This window comes from Eleutherodactylus coqui, chromosome 10 (genome assembly GCF_035609145.1).
Source record: "Eleutherodactylus coqui strain aEleCoq1 chromosome 10, aEleCoq1.hap1, whole genome shotgun sequence".
In the NCBI taxonomy this organism is placed as follows: Eukaryota; Metazoa; Chordata; class Amphibia; order Anura; family Eleutherodactylidae; genus Eleutherodactylus; species Eleutherodactylus coqui.
The window spans coordinates 28,548,792-28,572,462 of NC_089846.1; the positions used below are offsets into that span (position 1 = coordinate 28,548,792).

At 41.9% G+C, this 23,671-nt stretch overlaps 1 protein-coding gene across 1 annotated transcript; it reads left to right on the forward strand.

Moving 5' to 3' along the window:
• Positions 1 to 5,328: 5,328 nt before the first annotated feature.
• Positions 5,329 to 23,072, forward strand: LOC136579708 (blue-sensitive opsin-like). Its single transcript, XM_066579772.1, has 5 exons — positions 5,329 to 5,716; positions 12,889 to 13,057; positions 19,219 to 19,384; positions 19,940 to 20,179; positions 21,799 to 23,072. Exons 1-5 carry the CDS (start codon positions 5,329 to 5,331, stop codon positions 21,922 to 21,924), a joined length of 1,089 nt encoding a protein of 362 aa, XP_066435869.1. The 3' UTR covers positions 21,925 to 23,072.
• The last annotated feature ends 599 nt before the right edge of the window (positions 23,073 to 23,671 follow it).

The window sequence follows — 23,671 nt, forward strand, 5'->3', positions numbered from 1 at the left end:
AATGCACCCTTACGCTGTATTCACATGGAGTGTTGCAAAAAAACGCACAAAAAACAGCATCAACAAAGCTGCACATGTTTTGGCTGTGATTTTGGCTGTGCGGAGCAATTTTAAGTAATATGTAACCCTTTTAAGTTAGAATAGTTGGGGTTTTTGCTGTAAAAGGAAAAAAATGTGAACGCCCTACCTACTCTACCTGCCTCTTATTTAATCTCCCATTACTCTCTGGCCACTACAATACATATTACCTTCCCTTGTTCTTATGCCATTAAACCCATTTTACATCTGGATGACTGCCCACTTTGATTGGTAGCAAACCACAAGGCTATCACCATCTTGCCTACCCAGACCTGTGGCATCTCATAACTCCGAGTTTTAAAGCTGCATGACCCCCCTTCCCTCATCGCCCATTCTTCTAGCAGAATCTGCAGCAAAACCATTTTCTAAATTGGTTGGGTTCTCAACGACTGATTAAGACCATCAAAGGAAGATGGACACTCATTTGCAAAAATTCATCATTGGATCTAAATAGTCAGCAGCCTTTTCTTAAGATTGGTGGGGGTTACAGAGGCCAGATCTCAACCGGTCAGACTTTTGTCATGTAAACACCTTTAACTAATGGGCAATATATATATATATATATATATATATATATATATATATATATATATACACATACATCTAGGTTTACTATCAGATCAATTCAAATACCATGTGAGATCATACATCAAAGACAGATATGTGTGCGGTCCGCTTAAGGATGTCTCTTTATTTGCTCGTCTGTCATATGATATATGAATGCTGATTTCTCATTTACATGCATATTGCAAGAAAATGAAGAAAAGGAAGGCAGGAAAAGGGCATCTGGATCTGGCAGTGACACAGATTCACCTTGGGATCTGAGACAAGCTTTTAAATCAGTGGCAGGAGCTTAGGGTGATTATGCTTTTCATTGCCAACTAAAAGCAGGACACCAGAGCGCTGAGAACACAGTTTTCAAGACCTCATTCAAAAAGACAAGACAAAGTGGGTAAATGCTATAATAGCCAGAGTTCAAGTGTCATTTGAGGTCTCTCAGCCTTCGAATGATAGTTTACATTTTAAAAAGTTTATAAGAATGGGTTCCGGGAATACAAAAATGTGCATCCATCAAAATATAGCAAAAAGACACTCTTTAAGGTGGTTCCACACGAGCATATGCACAACTGTGCGCACCTCAGCGCAATGTATTTGCGCTATGAGGGCGTAGTCACACGGACGCATCGGCGGCCCTGTTACTGCAGGAAGAAGACAGCCGTACTTCAAGACAGACGTCTCCCTGCAGAGCCGGGAGAAAAAACATGTGACCGGCTTCATTGCCGCTCATGTGTTCTTTCTTCAGCGCTGCAGGGAGTCGTCCTTCTTGAAGTACGGACGTCTTCTTCCTGCAGTAAGGGCTCAGTCACAGGGGCGCCCGTGTACAGGTGCCGATTCGCCCGTGTGGCTAAGCCCTGAACAAGTTGCTTTTTTTTGTCGGTGTTTTGCACTATACTATTTGCGGCCGCAGGGCAGGTTCATTTGGACTCAAAACGCACCAATTTAAATGGCTATTTAGCCTAATGAGTTCCAGATTTGTTCCTATTCCAGCAGAATTGTGCAGCGTATTGCATATCTGCTTGCGTATTGCGCTCGCATTAGCGCACCTCCCATAGACTTCCATGGGGACCTTTGGTGTCCAAATGTTCACACAAGTACAGCATGTTTTTTTGTTTTTTGCGCCTGCATTTCACAGAAATGCGTAAATGTCATTGACATCAATGGGTTCTATTCTCTGCACATTGCGTGTGCAAATTTTGCGCGCAAATACATCCGTGTGAAGCCTCCCTAACAGGTCATATGTTTGTATATAGTGTGGCAGAAAATCCGTCCGTGGACAAATCCACACCATATTTTTACATGCATGTCATCTGTGATTTTGTGATGGATCTACACAGGGGGCTTGTATGGAGCCTCTGACACTGATGTGAAAAGAGCCGGAAATAACATCTCATTTTTTCTTTTTTTTTTTAAATAAAAACTATAAACATCTCTTGCTGCTCATCCGGTTGCTGTCCAGCATTCGAAAATGATCATTAATATTACTACGGAACGTCTGACAACATCCTGGTATGGTTTCTTTCCTTGGTAACATTGCTCTTTCAGCTGCATTACATTACCAGTCATTGCATGTTTACTATGTAAATGCAGAATTTCCAACTGCTGATATACAACTTTTACCAAAAAAGTAGCGTTTAATAGTTACATATTGATGCATCATATTTTTTACAGCACTGCATACTGCACAGAAACTGACTGCTTATTTATGTAAGCCTACAGCGCCACCTAGTGTAAAAGCAGGTGAATTTGTAGAAGGACTGGTAGAAGTTTCATTACAATCTGGGTTACATTTTGGCTAATCTTTCAGAATATATTAGGGGCACAAAACCAGCCCTATGTTAGATGACATCCTGCGTGATCCCCCCATTCCATATGTATATATGTATATATTGCTCTGATAAGCAGTCTGCCTGTACTGTTCTTGTGCAGAAAGCAGCAAGACAGCAGCATACCCATTCCAAAATAGCTCAGTGAATAAACAAAGAACCAGAACCAAGCTCATAACATAAATACAGCCCCAGAATCAAAGTCAACATAAACACAGCACACACCAACCTCAGTACATAGATACAATACCAGAACCAAGCTCATTACATAAATAGTAGAAGTGCAGTAGAAGAACTAAGTGCTTGAGGTCTCATGTCCAAGGCACGCACGGATTTCCACAGCGGAAGACCTGCATGTCAGTGCGGAAATTATTTTTAATTTTAAATGCTTTTCCGCATCGATGTATGTGGAGGCACTGAGGATCATCCGCGCAGAAAAAAAATTGCAAGCCCAAAGTGCCAGCCTTCCCCATCCTTCCTACGTCCCTGTTTGGTCTCCAAGCAACCAGAGAGGTATCTGCCTAAAAATCCGCAATTGAATTGCAGATGCATTGCGGATCGCTCGCTTTCATAGAGATCAACGGAGCACATCCGCGCAGAATCCACGGTAAAATGGAGCATGATGCAATATTTTTCCGTACGTGGCATCCACATATTAAATCCGCAGGTGTTAATTGCGCAGCTTCCCTATAGGCAGCTTGTCCATGCAGGTCATTCCGCAATTCAAATCCGCCCCTGGACATTGGGCTTGAATCGCAAGGGTGCTAGTGTGCTGACAGAGCTCCACTTTGTCTAACTGTTAAGATTCAATTCCTTATATATAGAAGATTTTTGTATAGAATAGCAAAGTTTACTATGCTGTTCAACACAATAAAAAGTATACCAAGGTATACCAGCCTGACAGATGCCAAAAAAACGGAGCCCTGTGGATACGTTCACTGTGTACATAGGGAGCTGTTCTTGGCATACACGCTAGGCATAGACCAATAGTATGATGTGAACAGGGCTTAAAAAGGTAATAAATAGAGAAAAGGCAATACAGAGGCACTGAATTCCCTTCCCATTTGCCATTTATTGCTCCTGTAGTTTCCTTCTCTTCAGTGCCCCCGTTCAGCTGAATTGCTACTCATTGCCTATTGTGTGTATTTCTTTTAGTGCCCCCTTGGTGTCCAATTGCCATTAATTGCTCCTTTAGATCCCTTCAGCTCCCCACAGTTATATTACTTCTGCAAGGCAACATTGCTGCCTTTGTGTCCCCATAAAGTACTAGCACCCCCATAAGGTAATGGTGTCCCTTTTGTGCCCCCATAAGGTTAAAGCGCTCCATAATGTAATAGTACCCGCTTTCTGCCCCACAGCCAATCTTTATGCAGAATTTAGGCTTAATTGTTTAATATTCTCACTTCCTCAATATGGCAGCAAGTTGTGGAGCTACATGAATACTTTTTATTCCACTTATGTCTCCTCCTTTCTGATATTCCAGTTCGCTGGAGGGGAAGACACAGAGCCGGGAGACGGATAATTCATGTAGCTCCAGAAGACACTGCTGAAAATGCGTAAGCACAGACCTCTGCATACATGAAAGAGTTGGCCAAGTGTGCCCACAATAGGGCCAAACGATCGGCGTATGTGCCGATACTTAGCTGCGTGACATCTGGGAAATATGTAGGAGATGCAAACGACATCACCCAACAATCAAAGAGAGAATGCCTAGAGATTGGAGAGCAATGCAGGAAGCAGAGATAGTCTGTGGGAAAGAGTAAACCCCAATTTTACCAGGTATGCAGGCATTACAGCCTTAAAGTCACCCTCAGGTTTTGGGATACAATCTCATCCCAGGATCAGAGAGGGAGAGGGTATATGGCCTGCAGTTGTTATTAACTTCCGTTTTGTTGATCCACCAGTACTGAGACCCATTTATGCCACACAAGTTGACCAATGCAATCAATCTGCAGACTACTTATTCCCTACAGTGCATTGGTAGTGTTAGACTATTAATGCAATATATCTACTCATTGATTGGCTATAGCTGGTCACGTGATGAGCATTGACCAATTAGATAACAGTGCAAAGTGTTAAAAAATTGCTATAGCCCTCTTGGAAAGCCAAAAATAGGGCCCAGAATTAGCTAATTGAAGGGGTGGCAAATAAGAACTACAGGTAATATACTCCCTCTACCTCCTGTCTCAGGTCAGAATTTCGTTCCGAAACCCGAGGACCACTTTCATAAAAAACACATGGCATACTGTCTAATGTAGTGTGCCCTACATGCCATTGATGTCACCAGTTCCAAACTGCTATTTTTCATAATTTTATGTCGATTTTGAATGATCAGCAGCCTATTGTTTTATGTCTGTTTTGCATTCTGCTGTTTCTGCATGTTTTTTGCCCAAGCTGTACCTTACAACCAGGGTGTACACCATTTTTGAAAGGCTTACGAAGCCATATGACATGTATACTTGACATTCTGTTAAGGTATGAAAAGGTGTGCCAGCATCCGTAATAAGTATCTTAAAACACTAGATTAAAGCCATCCATCTGTATTAGGTGACTGTAAAGGAGATTGCCTTGAAGATTATCCCTTACCACCTTCCCAAGCTTGTCTGCCATGATGGCTGGATAATATGACTAAGCCTAGCTTTATGTTCTTAAGTAAGATTAGGAAGAAAAGAAAAATTGGGGTCCATGCCAGACCTTTCCTCACTTGCGTGACTATAAAAGACACTCATCCATCTTCACTGCATTGTACTGTAGGGGATAAGCTCTGTTCGGGGGGCCATCGACGACTGCAGATCGAAGGGTTTGTCCTGTATGAGTGTGTAGTCATCTCTTCTTCATTGTCCTTGACAATCCCCTAAGTTCCAAAATGAGCAGAGGCCGTCCAGACATGAGGATGGAGATGCCAGATGAATTCTTCATCCCCATTCCTCTGGAAACCACTAACATTTCTTCTGTAAGCCCATTCCTGGTACCCCAAACACATCTGGGGACCCCGGGCATGTTTATGAGCATGTCAGCCTTCATGTTATTCACCATCATTTTTGGCTTTCCCCTCAACATACTAACCGTCATCTGCACTGCCAAGTACAAGAAGCTCCGTTCCCACCTCAACTATATCTTGGTAAATCTTGCTGTTGCCAACCTTGTAGTCATCTGTTTTGGCTCCACCACTGCCTTTTACAGCTTCTCTCAAATGTACTTCGCCCTGGGAACTTTGGCATGCAAAATAGAAGGTTTCACAGCCACACTGGGAGGTAAGAATTATTTTTTTTATCTAGAACTTATTATTTGGCATACCTAAACTTGTATATTAGAATATTGCATAAAGGAAAATTAGCACTTAAAGGGGTTTTCCCATTACTTAAAATTGCTCCATAACCACGCTGTCCTTCCTGGTTGCTGTAGACCAGGACATGTGACTGCTGCAGCCAATTACTGGCCACAGCAGAGATCTTCTATAGCCAGTGATTGGCTGCCGCAGTCATATGCCGTGGTCAATGACAACTAGGAAATGCAAAGTGACTTTAACCCTTTCCAATCCACTGTCTGACGTCTAAAGACATTCTGATTGAAGGCTGTACAGCTTCGATGTCGGAAGACGTCCGGCAGGGTATTCTTACTGTAGATTTTTGTCCGCTCTGTTGTCAAGGGCCTCTCCAGCATGTCACATACTGCAGTACTGGCTCTAGCCAGCAGATGGTGCCATTGTATAAGGGCAGAAGGAGGAAGCCCCCTAGGAAACCTTGAATCCAAAATTGGATTGCAATGGGTTAAGTAATGGGAAAAACACCTTTAAATTATTGAATTATGTAATTTCCATATAGAAACTGATCCAATAGGGGAAGCTGTGAGAGACGGAAATTCTATACTGCTCCATTGTCTGCTTTCACAGTGAAGTGCATACATTAAGATAGTATTTACCTGGCAAGTGCGATATCTGTTTGAGAAAACCAGACCAATATCGCACTCATAAACCTGCTATTTTTTCCTATGATTGCGATGTGTTTTGCAAGAAAAATGCATTGGATTCCCGTACATCTGATTTTCATGCGCGGCAGAGAAATCGCTTGTTGTTCCAATAGCTGAAATATGGCATGTGAGTGCAATGCGATTTTTCACTCTCCCCTAGGTAAGAATGGGCTATATTTGCAGCGGAATCGCCTAAAATAGGACATGCTATGATTTTTCGATCTCGCACTATCGGTGGCAACGAAAAATTGCCATGTAAATTAGTCCCTTGAAATCAATGGGGTATTTTCCTGTTCATACCGCAATAAGACAGAACTCTCACGGGAAAATTGTTCATGTAAATTCAGGCTTATTTGAAATCGAACATGCTAGATCCCATCCCGACATCTGCCATCTGGGAATGGCCAGGAGGACCCTATACAATCAAAAATGTCAGTCAATCCTGTGATTTACCTGAAAGCTTTTGCAAACAGTAGTCTGCATTCTGCTGATTGATTCATTAGACTGGTTTACACCAGCAGATGATCGCTCAAAGATCGCTCAAATGACAGTTTGAGTGACAGCTTTGAGCGATCATTTTGCATAAATAATTGGTATGCGATCATTGGTATTTAAGGTTGCCAGCATGTATCTATTCTATGCTGTAATAACAATAATATGACTCTATCCATCCATCTCATATCTCATATCTATCTATTTCATATATATCTATCTGTTTATCATCTATCTCATATCTATCTATCTATCCATTTCATATCTATCTATCTATCCATTTCATATCTATCTATCTATCTCATACCTGTCTATCTATCTATCTCATATCTATCTATCTCATACCTGTCTATCTATCTATCTCATATCTATCTATCTCATACCTGTCTATCTATCTATCTCATATCTATCTATCTATCTATCTATCTATCTATCTATCTATTTCATATCTATCTATCTATCTCATATCTATCTATCTCATACCTGTCTATCTATCTATCTATCTATCTATCCACTTCATAGCTAGCTCATATCTATCTATCTATCTCATATCTATCTATCCATTTCATATCTATCTATCTATCTATCTATCTATCTATCTATCTCATATCTATCTATCTCTCTCTCTCATATCTATCTATCTCATACCTGTATATCTATCTATCTATCCATTTCATAGCTATCTATCTATCTATCTATCTATCTATCTATCTATCTATCTATCTATCTATCTCATATCTATCTATCTCATATCTATCTATTTATCTATCTCATATCTATCTGTCTGTCTGTCTATCCATCCATCTTATATCTATCTATCTGTAACTTTTAAGGTTAGACAGTTTATGTGACCAGCATTCCTAAGAGTGTAATTAATTCCACATGCAGCCCATATAGTTCATCTTGTGTATGTAATTTTTATTGTACTTAAATACACTATTTTAAAATATTAGATACAGGAAAAATAAGCCCGGTACCAGACTTTTATGAAAAGTTCCAAAAAGAAAATGTCTTTTTGGCCCATAGCAACCAATCACAGCACAGCATTCATTTTACTTCAGCTTTATAGAAACTGAGAATAGCGCTGTAATTGCTTGTTATGGGCAAAAACGACAGATTTTCATCTAGACAGCTTCCATAAGAGTGTTGGGGTCACCGTGATCCATCCTATATTACTTTCATCTCTAATGTAAACCTGTCAGAGGTTATTAGAGGCCATCTGTTATCACAGATTCCTTTTAATTAAGGCATGCATAAAATACTTCAATTGGGTGATTTCTATGCACCAAATGGCTTTCTGAATGGCTGGTCGGAGAGATCAAATTGAGGAGGGATGGGAATCAATGGGTGTTTCCAAAATTGACCTTAATCACCTGTCTTTAGGATAGATGATAAAGTCTAATCGGGGATGGTCTCATCACTGAAACACCCCCCGGTCCCGAGAACGGGGTTCCTACGTCCCCCTCTCCTTCTCATTGCGAGCTTACTGTATTCTTCGCAGTGACGTGAAGATTGAATGGAGTGATGGTGGAGCCTGCATGGTGCTGCTCCATTCATTTTAATGTGGCTGTAGGAAATAGGTCACTACGAGTGGTCAGCTGTCTCCGGCAGTCCGATTGCAGATAGATGGAGCGAAACTGCACATGCTCAGCTGACGTTCCATTTGATTTTCATGTCCCTGTGGGGGGTGCAATGAGCTCACAGTGAGGAGGAGAGGAGGAAATGTCACCCCCAATCTCGGGGTCAGTGAGGGTCACAGCAGTGAGACCCTCACCAATCAGACTTTTATCACCTGTCCTGTTGATAGGTGATAAAAGTCAATTTTAGGAATACCCTTTTAAGGTCGCACTTAAGCCCTGGTACTGAAAGAGTCTTCAGTTATAGTAACAAATGCCCCTGTCTTGTCCAGTTTCACATGTGCCAATCTACTATATTTGGGTGCTAGGTAAGGGCCATTTCACACTGGCGTTTTTGCCTTCCATCTAGCTATTCCATTATGGGAGCAGCAAAACGGAAAGAAAACATTTTAGTGTTCCTCTCCATAGAAATACATTGAAACTGAAGACCCTCAATTAATTTCTCAATTTTCCGTCTCCATTCCATTTTTTAGACTGGAACAAAAGCGTAGACCGCTGTGCTTTTGTTTCCAGTTCGAAAAATTGATCAAAAAGCATCTGTTTTGTTTACATTGTAGTCAATGGAAGACTGAAAAAAAAAGGAAAGCAATCCATTTTCATCTGTTTTCCCTTCCTGCCTTTGTGTCAGGTTTTAAAGTGTAGATGACAATGGGAGGGAAAGAGAAACAAGCCAAGCAGTACAAAAGTACGGATCCCTTTAAAATGCTGAAAAATGGAAGTGAAATGGAAATCAACTGAAAGTATACTTTCCATTTTTTTTAAGGATCTGATGGAGTTACCAAAAAAGGAGGGAATACTTTTCGTTAATTTTCATTTTGCACTGTTCCGTTTTTTTTTTTATAAAGCGGGATCTGACAAACAAAAGCTAATGTGAACTCAGCTTGATGCATGTTTTTGGGAGGGGTTGCATGCCCTGACTGCACAGTCCTCATGCGTCTGGTTTATTTTTGAAAACAGTAAATTGGAGTTGTTGGATTTTTCCCTATGCAGATTTTCTTCCAAAATAAGCTGCATCAGAGGAGTCGTTGGTTGCATGAGCCATCAGCTCCTTTATGTATGGATCAGCCAAACATGAACATTATTGAGTCAGTAGATTATTTATTTTAACCCTTTCCAATCCACTGTCTGACATCTAAAGACATTATGATTTAAGGCTGTACAGCTTTGATGTTGGAAGATGTCCATCAGGGTCCTCTTACTGTATATTGCCAACCTCTCTGCTGTCAGAGCCTATCTAACGTGTCACCTCATGCAGTACTGACTTTAGCCAGCAGATAGCACCATTGTATAACAGCAGAAAAAGAGTAAGCCCTCTAGGAAAACTAGAATACAAATTGGATTGGAAAGGGTTAAAGAGGACTGGTCAGCGATCCTGGCATTTTTGTTTTAGTAAATACCTGTATTCCTCATAAATCACAATTTTGGATTATATATACCGGTATATATATATATATATATATATATATATATATATATATATATATATACTCTGCATTGTGCCATTCCTCTGTTATTCCACCTAGAAATACGAATAAGACCACTTTCCAAGAAGCATTTTTTAATTCCGCATTTGGTCCATGTTTTGCAGATCATGATACGATGCGAATGTAAAGCTATTAGAGATGAGCGAACATACTCGCTAAGGCAAACTACTCGATCGAGTAGTGCCTTATGTGAGTACCTGCCCGCTCGTCTCTAAAGATTCGGCTGCCGGCGGGGGGCGTGGAGCGGCGGGGGAGAGCGGGGAGGAAAGGGGGGGAGAGAGTGAGAGAGAGATTCCCCCCCCCCCCGTTCCTCCCCGCCGCTCCCCGCCCCCGCTGGCACCCGAATCTTTAGAGACAAGCGGGCAGGTACTCGAATAAGGCACTACTCGATCGAGTAGTTTGCCTTAGTGAGTATGTTCGCTCATCTCTAAAAGCTATATATCTATTCACATGGCCTTATTTTTCATGGCCATTTTTGAAAAAACTACTTTTGTTTGTTTTTCCCTCCGAATTGGTATTTTCTTTTGGGAAAATATGGATGAGTACTTGCCCAGTAGGAAATAAAACTAACAACAGTAAGTATGGAGGCAAGTACAGAGCAAATAGTGATGAGATACGGGTTTAATGTCATATGTAACACATCCATATTATGAAAGTGTTACATTACACTCATCTGAAACTGGCCTAGATATAACTGAGTGCTACCATTGTCAAAGGGGTGTGTCCATGAACAATCTGACTCTGACAGCAACAGACTGCTTAAGGACAACCCCCCCCAACTGGTAACACCCAATTGTCATATTTATTCACAAATTTCTAGGCAGAATAACAGAGGAACATAGACTTTAAGAAAAGAAGCACCAGAATGATGTATCAGGGAATACAATTATTTACTAAAACTAACGTGTCAGGAAAGCGGTCAGAATCTCGTTAAACTCTATCAACGTTTTAAGGTGCATTTAATGCGCTCACAATTCAGACAAGTGTCCCAAGCCCAACCGCTGGTGTTCTGAGATCATCATACATTGAGCCCCGTAAATGCGCCCATAATGTATTTGTGTGAAACTGGCCTTAGGCTAAGGATATATGGCGATTTTGTCTGTGACAGCTGTCTCGTGACCAAAACTGCTGTGCAGCGCAGCCATTGCACTGCCATTGAATCCAATGGAGTCACAGTGTGTTGCAAGTCGCTGTAAGTTGCTATGGAGTTTTTTGCGACCACGATTTTGCAGTAATGGCAACCAGTGGCTCCATTGATTTTAATGGCAATGCGATGTTGCTGGGCCACATAAATGATTTGGTTGTGTCATACATGTCGAGGCCAAAATCGCTGTGTAACACTAGCCTTAAAAGGATTGCACAGGATCAGAAACACATTATGGGAAATGTACTAAGCCTGGCATTTCCTGCGCCAGGCTTAGGGCTATTTCAGACGACCGTATATCGGTGTCCTTGTCTGCAGGGGAAGGAGGATGGAAGAGCCAGGGGCAGGAACTGAGCTCCCGCCCCCTCTCCACTATTTGCAATAGGAGGGGGTGAGACAGGGGCGGAGCTAAGTATCGCCGCTTAGCTCTGCCCCTGTCCCATCCCTCCCATTGCAAATAGTGGCAAGGGAAGGGGCGGGAGCTCAGTTTCTGCTCCTGGCTCTTCTATCCTCACCCCCTTCCCCTGCAGGCAAGGACACCGTATATCGGCTCGGCGTGAAAACCGAGCCAATATACGGTCGTCTAAATAAGCCCTTAGTAAGATTTCCCCCAGAACATGGTGTGCTGAATACATGAAAAGGCGCAGCACATCCCATGCTCCTTTACAGAAATGTACGCCTGGTTCCACCAAGTGTACATTTCTGGCATAAGGGTATGGGAGTGGTATCATCTCTCCTTAGGGAGAGCACCAAGAAGGTGAATGACGAGATTTATAAGGCCATCCATGCTCCTCTGGGTAATATACAAATAAGGAAGATGAAACAATACCTCTGCAGCACCATCTATTGGATGGCAGCATTCCTTCAAATCAATGCTTGACCCTTTATACAGGTCTGTAGAGCAATGATTGGGTATTGATAACCAAGCAGGAATCCATATACAGACAGCTGTAAAGTGTCATGCGTTGATTTAAAAGAATGCTGCCATCCAATAGGTGGCGCTGCAGAGGTAATGTTCCATCTTTCTACTTTATGGCACAAATTATACATAAATCTGTCAGTTTAGGCAGCCACGCCCCCTCCCAACAAGCCCCGCCCGCTTTTCATAGAAGTGGCTGGGCCAGCGCAGGAGGAAGAAAAGTTATAAAATGTTTGCACAACAGGGCAAAAATGTCATAAATGTCAAAAATGCTCATAAATGTCCCCCTTTGTTCCTTTCTTCCAAAAACAGTGCCACACCTATGAACAGTTTGTGTGCGGTACTACAACTCAGCCCCATTTAATTCAATGAAGTTAAATTGTGATATCAGATTCATATGGAATAACGCAGCCATTTTTGTCTGCTTCTGTACAATCAGTTTAAATTTCCAAGCTCGCCCCTTATCATTAAGCAGGTCAGAGTCAAGCATTTGCATGTCGTATATGGAATTAATGTATTTTGTATCTTAATCTCTTAATAACATTTTAGTGTAATCTCTTAACAACTTTGCAAATCTCCTCTGTCAGCTCCTCATGGATTAATTGCACACTTATAAAAGCATAATTTATAATTATGGTTTTCTATGATATTATTAGCATTTCTTTTGAAGGCTTCCATTTTTAATGATCTGCTTGATTAACGCAGTACATGTTATAGGCTTTCATCCTTGACTCCGAGCTTCTTGGGAGATTAATACATGTTTTTTTTTTTCATTTCACAGGAATGGTCAGTCTATGGTCTCTAGCTGTTGTAGCCTTTGAAAGGTTTCTAGTGATCTGTAAGCCTATGGGGAGCTTCACGTTCAGAGAAAGCCATGCGGTTATGGGCTGCATCTTCACCTGGGTCATTTCCTTAGTGGCAGCTGCTCCCCCATTGCTGGGCTGGAGCAGGTATGATATTTTGTATACATTAAAAAAAATTGTTAATAATGTTCTGTATATTGCTTCCTCCATGAGCTCCTCCCACAAAACAGCAGTTAGCCTGCTTGCTGACAGTTTCTAAGTGGAGATTTTTTTCTTGTATTACAATGTATGTTAATCATAGGCAAACATTCATTTATAATAAATTACTACTAGTGCAACTACTGTTTGATGAAGGCTAGTGATAAGCGAACTTTGGAAAAGTTTGGTTTGGCTGATTCACCAAACCTTTGCAAAAAGTTCAGTTTGGTCTGAATTAGTTCAAACCGGACTGGAAGTTCACCAAAACCCCTAAGACTTGTGTATAACACTGTCTAAGAGCTCACTCACATGAGTGTATTTTGGCTGCGTACAAGAGGTGTATTTGCTGAGCATGTAATACACAGTACGCAGCTGATACACATGTAGCATGCGTATTAACTACGTATTTTATGCACCCATAGGCTATAATTGCAGAAGAAAGCAAGAAAAGGACCCAGTATCCATAAAATCACAGCTTTATTGAGACATATTAACCCTTTCCAATCCACTGTCCGATGTCTGAAGACATTATGATTTAAGGCTGTACAGCTCCAATGTTGGAAGACGTCCGTCGCGGTTCTCCTACTGTATATTGCCAGCCTCTGTGCTGTCGGAGCCTATCCAACGTGTCACCTCATGCAGTACTGGCTTTAGCCAGCAGATAGCGCCATTGTATAACGGCAGAAAAAGAGTAAGCCCCCTAGGAAAACTAGGATAGAAATTGGATTGGAAAGGGTTAAAATCTCAACTGAAAGGACATACAATGGCGCGTCAAACTAACGCGTATGAAGCTGTCACAGCAGAAGTCATAGCATAAGAACAAGGCGCTCTGCTCAGTTTAAAGAAAAATCCAACTAATAAACAAACTACAAAGTAATCATGTGACTTAGCAGAAAAAAGGGAGATAGAACATCTGGCAATTAACCCTTTGTGCAAAATTAGGTCAGATCTTTTGTTTAAACCAAAGGAAGTGCTGGTTTTCAACCAAAAAAATCAGTTATATTTCTCTATGAAGTTAATTTTGATAGTGGTCACCTCCCCTAATGGGAGGACTGACCCGTTCAATGCCTGCAGCGCACGTAGATGAAAAATTGCTAGCATTTATGTTGAAAAAGGACACAGAAACTGCAGAAACATTCCTGGATTTCCTGTTTGATATATCAGAGATATAATGTCTTAGGCCTCAGTCAGACGGGCGATTTTTCGCATGCGTCCGGCGATTTTTTAAAACCATTGCTTTGCAATGGTATCGGACACATGAGCGCTTTTTATGCGCTCGTCCGATAAATTATAGAACAGAAATCGCAGATCGCACCTATCTGCGATCTGCGATTCCTGTTCTCTTCTCTATATGCGCTCAATGGGGCCGGCAGCAGCGCCGACCCCATTGAGAACATATAGAAGACAAATCATTCTTCTCTGCCACAGCTGTAACAGCTGTGGCAGAGAAGAACGATGTTTGCCCATTGAATTCAATGGAGTCGGCAATACAGCCGGCTCCATTGAAAGCAATGGGCTGCCGGACAGCGCTGGATGAATTGTCGGGAAGGGCTTAAATATATAAGCCCTTCCCTGCAATTCATCCAGAAATGTGTTAAAATAAAAAAAATATATATACTCACCTTGTCCCGGCAGCCGGAGTACAGCGCGGCCGTCCTGCAGTGGGTGTGAAGGGGGTGTGAATCAAAGCTGCCCCTGATTGGCTCAGCGCTGAGCCAATCAGAGGCAGGTCTCACTCACACCCATTCATGAATTCATGTATTGCCGGCTCCATTGAATGCAATGTGCTGGACAGCTCCGGCCCGTTTCTAATGAAACGCGGCTAGGAGCAGATTTTCGGACGATTTTTGGGCATCGGTCACGCGATTTGCGGATGCGCATCCATCATGCGATCTGCAAATCGCGCGAAAAAACGCCCGTGTGACTAAGGCCTTATACGTGTTTTTGAACTGCAAGTCATGCAGCCAACATGCCAAAGTTGACATGAGACACAAGTGATCAAATACTGTACACCACATAAGCAGTATTACAATTGATATATTCTTTAATATCGAATGACCTCCCAGTTACACATGAAACAAATGTTTTTGAGATATGGAAAACCGAACAAAACTCCATTTGGAATGTCTACATTTAAATGACCTAAGATGTGCGAGCTAGGAGGCAGATGGACAATATGGTCAGAAAACAGACTAGGCAATAATAATTGACCCAAAGTTTGGTCTGTCTTTGCTACATTCCTATGACCACTGCAGAGAATAGATGTGAAAATAGAATTAATATGCTAAATAGGTCCATATTTATTAACTACCTAGCATATTTCGTGAAAATAACTGGATTTTTTTTTTACAGACAGAGGTGTATGTAAGCGATCAGATCGATCCCTATTAATTACAATTGATTTAGCTCTGTTTAAGGCCTCTTTTACACGGGCTACAAAATCATCACTACAAAATCATTGCTACAAAACGCACGTATGTGAAGCTGATGGTTTCCAATGTGTTCTTTTAGGCTGCAAAACATCTCTCATGTGAAAGAACCCATTGGAAACCATGGGCTTCACATACATGTGTTTTGTAGCGATGATTTTGTAGCGAGGTTTGGTAGCATGTGTGAAAGAGGCCTTACATCCATAGTAGATATTTATGTTTTTTAAGTGATGAATAGGTTTATCATTCTCACAATTTAATTGATTAGTGATAGAACAGTTACGCAAAGCAATTCCCCAACTGGAACACTCTTGATTGTATGTGTGGGGTGACATGATGAAGCGTACAACACCATGTTGTCATTACTTTCACTATGTAAGCATATTTACCTGTTGATGATGGAGGCCAACGCTCAACTGTACCTTAGATAAGAAATAGAGAATGCTTGGGGAAAAAAGGAAAATTTTAACCCAAAGGGGTTATTATTGAGATACGGTTCTAGCTGAGGTAGGGCCGTCACATCCCCACACCAAATGAATAACAGGTCATCTATGTAGCAGCCATAACAGGTGAGAACTGCATTAAAGGGGTTGACACTGAAAAAAGCCATAAAAACTATGGCGATGGATGGGGAGAATTTCACTCCCATACTGGCCCCAGTACACTGAAGAAAAAACCTGCCATTGAAACTCAGAAAATTGTGGAAGAGTAGAAAGCATACTGATTTTATAAGAAAAAAATTCAAATCACGGGTATAGTTCTTATATACCTCCACAAACAACTCCAACGCCAGTTTTGCTAAATAATGAGGAATAACCGTGTACAGAGAGTTCACATCAACCGTTATATAACTGGGCTGCTAAGAAAAAAACTTTAATTGTCTCAAAAGATCTTTAGAATCTTGAATGTTACCAGGAATATTGGGGACAAGAGGCTGTGAGAGATTGTCCACCCACGCACATAGTTCTCATCGAGAGAACCAATGCTTGCAACTAGTGGATGAAACAAGTTTGTGGATTTTAGGCAGTAAATGAAAATTGACATAGTAGGATGTTGTACTTTAATGCCATCTACCTGTTTGGGCGTGAGAACATCCAGACTACGACCCTCATCTTGCTACAGAAAAAATAAGTTTGAAATTGAAAAGTCAAGTCAGATTGCAGTTCACAAAAACGGGACGTGTCAGATAGCATATCCAGATATTGCTGTTTGTAGAGACCAAAATGAAGAACAACGACAGAACCCCTTTTGTCAGCCTCACGTATCTCAATATCAGGGAGAGCTTTTAAGTGTTTGACAGCCATGAATTCCTTTTGGGTCAGATTGTTGCCAGATTGCCTGGATAACATTTTAGAATGCAAATCATTCAAATCACGTTCCACTTACTCCTGAAATTGATCAAAAGGAGCCAAACGTGATTTGGTTGGATAAAAAGTGCTGTTGGCAATACAAACTGTTGGAGATTTGGAAACAAAGCCGGCAAACTCTAGACTGTAAGTGATGGGTATATGACAATGCAGAGATAACCGGTACTATTGTATCTTGTCACCACCAGAAGTAGTGGTGGAGACAAGATTGACAGGCCGGTGACGCCCCCCTGTTCCTGATTGGCTGCATGGCTGGGTTCCCTTCCTCGGCTTCACAGGTCCTGGCACTCACCACTCCGGTCTCAGATGACTCAAGCCACAGATGTGAGTGTGCTGCTACCATCTGCTGCTGCTGTGGCGGCGGGGCTGCTCCTGCCCCCGCTCTGACTGTAGCCACCGGCTGTGCCCTCTCAGCAACGCTGCTGTGACTGCATCTCACCTTACCATCTCCCCTTACCGGCCCCACTGTCACTCTCGTCCCGGCGGCAGTCTCCCACCTCTGCTCCCCTTACCTGGCCCACTGTCACTCTCGGGTTTCCCAGCAGCAGTCTCCACCTCCACTACCCTTACCGACCCTGCTGTCACTCTCGTCCTGGCAGAAGTCTCCCACATCCGCTCCCCTTACTGGCCCCGCTGTTAGTCTCGCCGGCTGCAGTCTCTCACCTCTGCTCCCCTTACCAGCCACCCCGCTGTCACTCTTGTCCCTGCGACAGTCTCCCACCTCCGCTCCCCTTACTGGCCCCGCTGTTAGTCTCGCCGGCGGCAGTCTCCCACCTCTGCTCCTCTTACCAGCCACCCCGCTGTCACTCTTGTCCCTGCGGCAGTCTCCCACCTCCGCTCTCAGCTTGGCCAATGATTTATTGCTGGGATGGAGGGTTACGCTTATGGTTAGTTTCTGTGTAAGGCTTATATTATTTGCTGTGAATACTTTGATGTTACTGCAGCCGTACAGCTAATAATGTAAGCCTAACACTGAAACTAACCCTAACCCTCCATCCCAGCCATAACTACATCCCCACGCTGCTAGGACCTTCTTGCATGCAGCCAATGAGGACCTTTGGGGGCGTACCCTAGATTTTAGCTCTCATTGTAGGTCTCCACCCATTATTGTGGTGGTGACAAGATACAATAGTACTGAGATAACCCTTAAAAGAGAACACGCCCAGTGTGGCATTCACCTCCAAAACACTACCGTCATCTGAAGGAATCTCCTATGAATCGGTATTAAAGAAATGTTTTTGACTGTACGAATCCTAGCAAAACGGTTAACATCAAGCAAAGTTTTATACAGGTCAAAATGACAAATTGGAGTAAATGATATTCCACAAGACAATAAGGAAATTTGTTCAAAAGTCAACATTTTGGCTGACAAATTGACAACCTGTTTTATCTCTTTGATGGATGCAACACGAGACTTAGAATTGTCTTGCTGAAATATGCAAAGCCTTACCTGAAAGAGATGTTGTCTGGATGCGAGCATATGTTTTAAAACCTCTATATACTGCTCAGCATTGACAGTGCCTTTCAAGATGTGCAAACTGCCCAGTAAGCTGCCCATAGGCACTAATGCAACCCCATCCCATAAGAAATGCAGGCTTTTGAACTATACGCTGAAAACAAGCTGGATGGTCCCTCTCCTCCTGAGTCCACATGACACGGCGTATGTGGTCTCCATAAATAGGTACAAATTTTGATAAATCTGACCACAAAACAGTTTCCCATTTAAATAAGCTATGATCCAGAGAAGATGCCAGCGTTTCTGGATTGTGTTGATATATGACCAGCCTTTGTCTCAGAGACACTCTGCCTCATGCTCTTTTTATCCACAATCACGCAACTTAGTAGAAAATTGACCCTAGTCTAAGTGAGCCCTAAGAGCTATAAAGGCTGAGAGTATTATACAAATTTTTATGGCTCTTGGACAGATTTCAAGAATAGCGTTTAGCGCACTGACCAGTAGAACCCTGTTTCGGGCAGAACTCTACTAAAAGCTCAGTTCGAGTGCATGTTGAACCGAACTTTGAGCAAAGTTCGTCCAAAAACAGGGTTCTACGGGTTTGGTTCGTTCAACACTTATGAAAGCTATAGACCCTCGCTACCATTTCTGCATGTCTCAGTTGCATTCACAGCAGATATTCTGCCATTTAACACATTACCTGGAACATCTTTTGTTATACATCGGTAGTCGTCAACTTTTGAGTGAAGTATTTTAATATTCTGCTCCAACCTTTTGTGTGTCACCTTGATCTCTTAAAAAACCACAGATAACTATCATTACAATATCCATCGACTACTTTTTGTTCTGTGTTTGCAGATACATTCCAGAAGGCCTGCAGTGTTCCTGTGGACCAGACTGGTACACTGTCAATAACAAATGGAACAATGAGTCTTATGTACTTTTCATGTTCTGCTTCTGCTTTGGATTTCCCCTGGCAGTCATTGTCTTTTCCTATGGACGTCTGCTTCTCACTCTTCATGCGGTAAGTAGTGCTTTCCTGTAGCATTATGGCACCTAGACATGAGTATCATATATAGTGCACGATAGGTGAGGAGGACCTCAATTGCCCATATGCCCTATTAGGGTGCATATGGGCTTCATGGATGGTCTTCCCCCCACTTAGGCTATCATCTACTAACCAGTGTTCCTCGCACTTTGGTGTAGGGGTGTAGCTATTGGGTACAGAGGCAACAGTTATACTTATGCTACAAGATCTCTTTGCAACATAATAAGACATGAGTATTAAAAGACTAGACTTTAAAAACTACACAGGTGAAGTCGTTAGGACTTCTAACAGGAAAAAGTTAGGGAATTGCTGAACATGTAGTTCAAAATATATATAGCAGCAAGTTGGAGGTATACCTGTCAAGGTGACCACCCAACTGAGATGCCAAATCATGTTGCCTATATATATTATACTAGTTTTTGGGCAGGTATGCTTCATATAGTAGCTCATAGCTACAGTATTTATCAAACCAGATAGCAGTATAGGAGCTCAGAGATAACACAAGTCGATAATTGCTATATTTCCATCCAGGTTGCCAAGCAACAGGAACAGTCAGCCACCACACAGAAAGCTGAGCGAGAAGTGACCAGAATGGTGATTATGATGGTCGTCGGGTTCTTAATTTGCTGGCTTCCCTATGCGTCCTTCGCTCTGTGGGCTGTAACACATCGTGGAGAAGTATTCGACTTGCGTATGGCCTCCATCCCCTCTGTATTTTCAAAGGCCTCCACGGTTTACAACCCATTTATTTACATTTTTATGAATAGACAGGTGAGTTTATCCTGATAACTGGTGACCCAAAAACTTCTTATTATGTATGTCTGTCCAGGTCATTATAGAACGCCATATATATGTTAAAGGGCATTTCCGATCAGAGTTTTTAATCTTATCCTGTCTAATCTCAGAAAAGTTTAAAGGGTTATTCTGGAAGCTTTATTTATTTTGTTCTATTCATGACTGCAGATCAGCTGATTGCCAGGCCCCTGTCACTGTGGTCAGCACAGGAAGCAGAATGCGCTGACCATAGTGCAGTGGCCTGGTTTGGTACTGCAGGTGCAGCTCATGTTGAATTCATTGGGCAGCTGCCCTACGCTCAGTGTGGTTAGTGCATTCTAGTTCCTGCACTGACCGCAGTGACAGTGGCCCCAGGAATCAGCTGATCGGCAAGGATCTAAGTGGCAGGTCCCCGAAGATCAACTGTCTGTCATCAATAGAAAACATTTGGGAAAATCCCTTTAAATTCTCTTTTCTCTGAGAAATTCTTTACTATGTCTGATTGGTGGGGTTCCAGTGGTAGGAACCCCACCAATCACCAGGTTGAAGGGGCAGCGGCACATTTTGATGCACAGCGTCTCCTTCAGTAACTGGCAAAATTAAATCCATAATAGTGTGGCTGTGCCTTTTGCTGCAACTCAACCACACTCAGCCTCATTTACTTGAATGGCTTGAGCTACCCCTTCATCCTACTGATCACCAATTATACATTGATGGCTTATTAGAGATGAGCGAGCGTACTCGGAAAAGCACTACTCGCTCGAGTAATGTGCTTTATCCGAGTATCGCTGTGCTCGGGTCTGAAGATTCGGGTGCCGCTGCGGCTGACAGGTGAGTCGCAGCGGGGAGCAGGGGAGAGCGGGCGGGAGAGAGGGAGAGAAAGATCTCCCCTCTGTTCCTCCCCGCTCTCCCCTGCAGCTCCCCGCTCCGTGCCGGCATCCGAATGTTCAGGGACGAGCACAGCGATACTCGGATAAAGCAAATTACTCGAGCGAGTAGTGCTTTTCCGAGTACGCTCGCTCATCTCTATGGCTTATCTATCATTATTTCATGGCTTTTCTATCAATTGAAACATTTTTGCGCAAGCAGGGCTTATGCAAAATTTTGTGGTTTTTTTTTTCTTACGGCAGAATCTGGCGTAAAATGTTTTAAACATTCCCAATTAAATCTCCTTGGATAATCTCAGTGTTTGACAGGCGTCCCTTGAACTCACCCTCCATCTATAAAGAACATGAGCACATACACTTTTCCATTTATTGTCACACTTCTGTTGTGTCATTGTACACACAGGACATATCATCAATAAGGTCCACTAAGTAATTTCTGAATCAGCCCATAAAAAGAAAACCTAGTGGCAAGTGATTGGCTCCAAAGTTCCCAGTTAGACCTTTGAAGGGCATTATTGTCTCAAAGATTGTGCCCACTGGAGGATCCTCTGATACTTGGATGTTCTAGCACTGTCCTAGTCTAAAACTGTACAGTCCATAATCCGCTGGCTGCATGTTATGTTTTGTTGTTTTGCAGCACATCTGCTGCCTAACAATATTTTCTACCAAACATATGTTTCTATCTTACATACCTTTGCTAATCACATTTATTTTTGCTTTTCTCTTCAGTTCCGATCCTGCATGATGAAGCTGATCTTCTGTGGAAAGAATCCATTGGGTGATGATGAGGATGCTTCTGCCTCTGGGTCTACCCAGGTGTCTTCAGTGTCCAGCAGTCAGGTGGCTCCGGCATAACGCCAACAGCATCTATCCTCTGTTCTGCATTGTCTGCTGCCACGGCTGTACGCCCTCAAAAGCTTCCAGGTGACACCACTACCTTCCAAAAATCCTCACCCAATTATCCCACAGCCTCTATGAAAATAATTTTTTCAACTTGGCTAAGTAGATGCTACATCTTCAGGAGTCACCTCATCCCTTCCTCAACTAATAGCAAAACATGAAACTCTCCATTTAACAAACAGTAAGTATGCAATTACAGGCCACCAGAGGGTATAAGAGTTACACCAATGGCACTGAGAGTAATTTAGATGCTACATTCAATTTTTGATGCTCATTGCTTCGTTGAGGGTCCTAAAAAGTCCAGTCCCCCTTTCATAATAACAAAAGGAAGTGGTTTTACCGTTTGTTTTACCTACAGCCCAATAAGTTTTTAGCATTATTTTTAAGTCCACATCCAAGAAGCAAAATTCTGGTTTAATTCCATAGGTTTTTCCAAGAACAGTCAGGGAAGAGATTTTATGACACTGAGAAGTATTACTATGATTTATATGCTGGTTAACAGCATGTTCTTACCATATACAAAAATCATCATTTTATTAACATTTTTAAGTAATTGGAAGCTCTGCTTTTTAACTGAACCCCCTTCAGATGAAGATGGGTATGCCTAGATGCAAAGAAAACTCAGGGGAAAAATTGAGGTAGCGTAACACCAGTATTACATCTAAACTACATATATCATATATATGGCATTGTAAACCCGACAATGCCAAGTAATTTGTCATAAATATGGAGCTACAATATCTAATTTCGATCTTCAAAAGTAAGGATAACAATAAGTATAAAAAGCTTTGCTTGACAGACAAAAACATCAGAAGTATAAAAGGATAACAAAAAGTATAAAAAAAAGCTTTGATTGACAGAGAAAAAGAACAGAAGTGTCATAAACTGGGCCCTCCGCGTGTTTCATTCTTCCCCAAAAATGGGACCATTTTGTATGGAAACGTGTTATATGACCTACAGTATGTCATTTCAATATGTTTTAATATGGAAACATCTGTATTAAATGCATTAACCCAGTAATTGTTATATATATATATATATCTTTACAATACCCCTTATTGTAAAAATTAAGGAAACATAATGTAAACAAGACTGGCTCTGATGGACTGTGAATGTTTTGCACTTTTTTTCGAAGTATTAAACATATTAGCTTATTCTGCATCCCATAAAGCTCTAAGTCTTTCTTTCCTACAAGATGGAGAGAAGGGTAATTGAGAAGTGTCGAACTTTGTCTGCTAAAGCTATAAGAGTCAAGATCGATGAAATGATAAAGAAGACTGAGATGTCATAGTGTCCAATCATCACCCATACAAATAAAAGCTGGATGTGTTAGATATTAGAAACCTGTACCATGTGATATTGGGGGTGGGGGGAACTAGGGGCTTCAACAAGATGAATTCATAACATTCCATATTTATTATACCTTTTCATACCACCATTCTACATACTCTCAAGATGGGAATACATGTTCAGTATTGTAAATATCGTTCCTTGGGGCTACTAGGCTTATATCTGTATTTGTCTCTCTGTAGGGAGTAGTTTAGTTTTCGGCACCTCTCATTTCATTAAATAAAAATATCAGATGCATCTCGGACGCTGTTTCTTGCAAAATGTTTCCATTTCTTTCTACTTGTCCGGTCAAAGAACGAAAATCATTCTCATCTTCACAGGTTGTCATATGATACCATTTTACTTATAGTTT

Bases quoted from the DNA above. Each gene is read 5' to 3' on its own strand.
- LOC136579708 (XM_066579772.1), top strand. From the start codon at position 5,329: ATGAGCAGAGGCCGTCCAGACATGAGGATGGAGATGCCAGATGAATTC. The intron at 13,058-19,218 runs GTATGATATTTT...CTGTGTTTGCAG, and splicing joins CCATTGCTGGGCTGGAGCAG to ATACATTCCAGAAGGCCTGC. The intron at 20,180-21,798 runs GTGAGTTTATCC...TTTTCTCTTCAG, and splicing joins ACATTTTTATGAATAGACAG to TTCCGATCCTGCATGATGAA.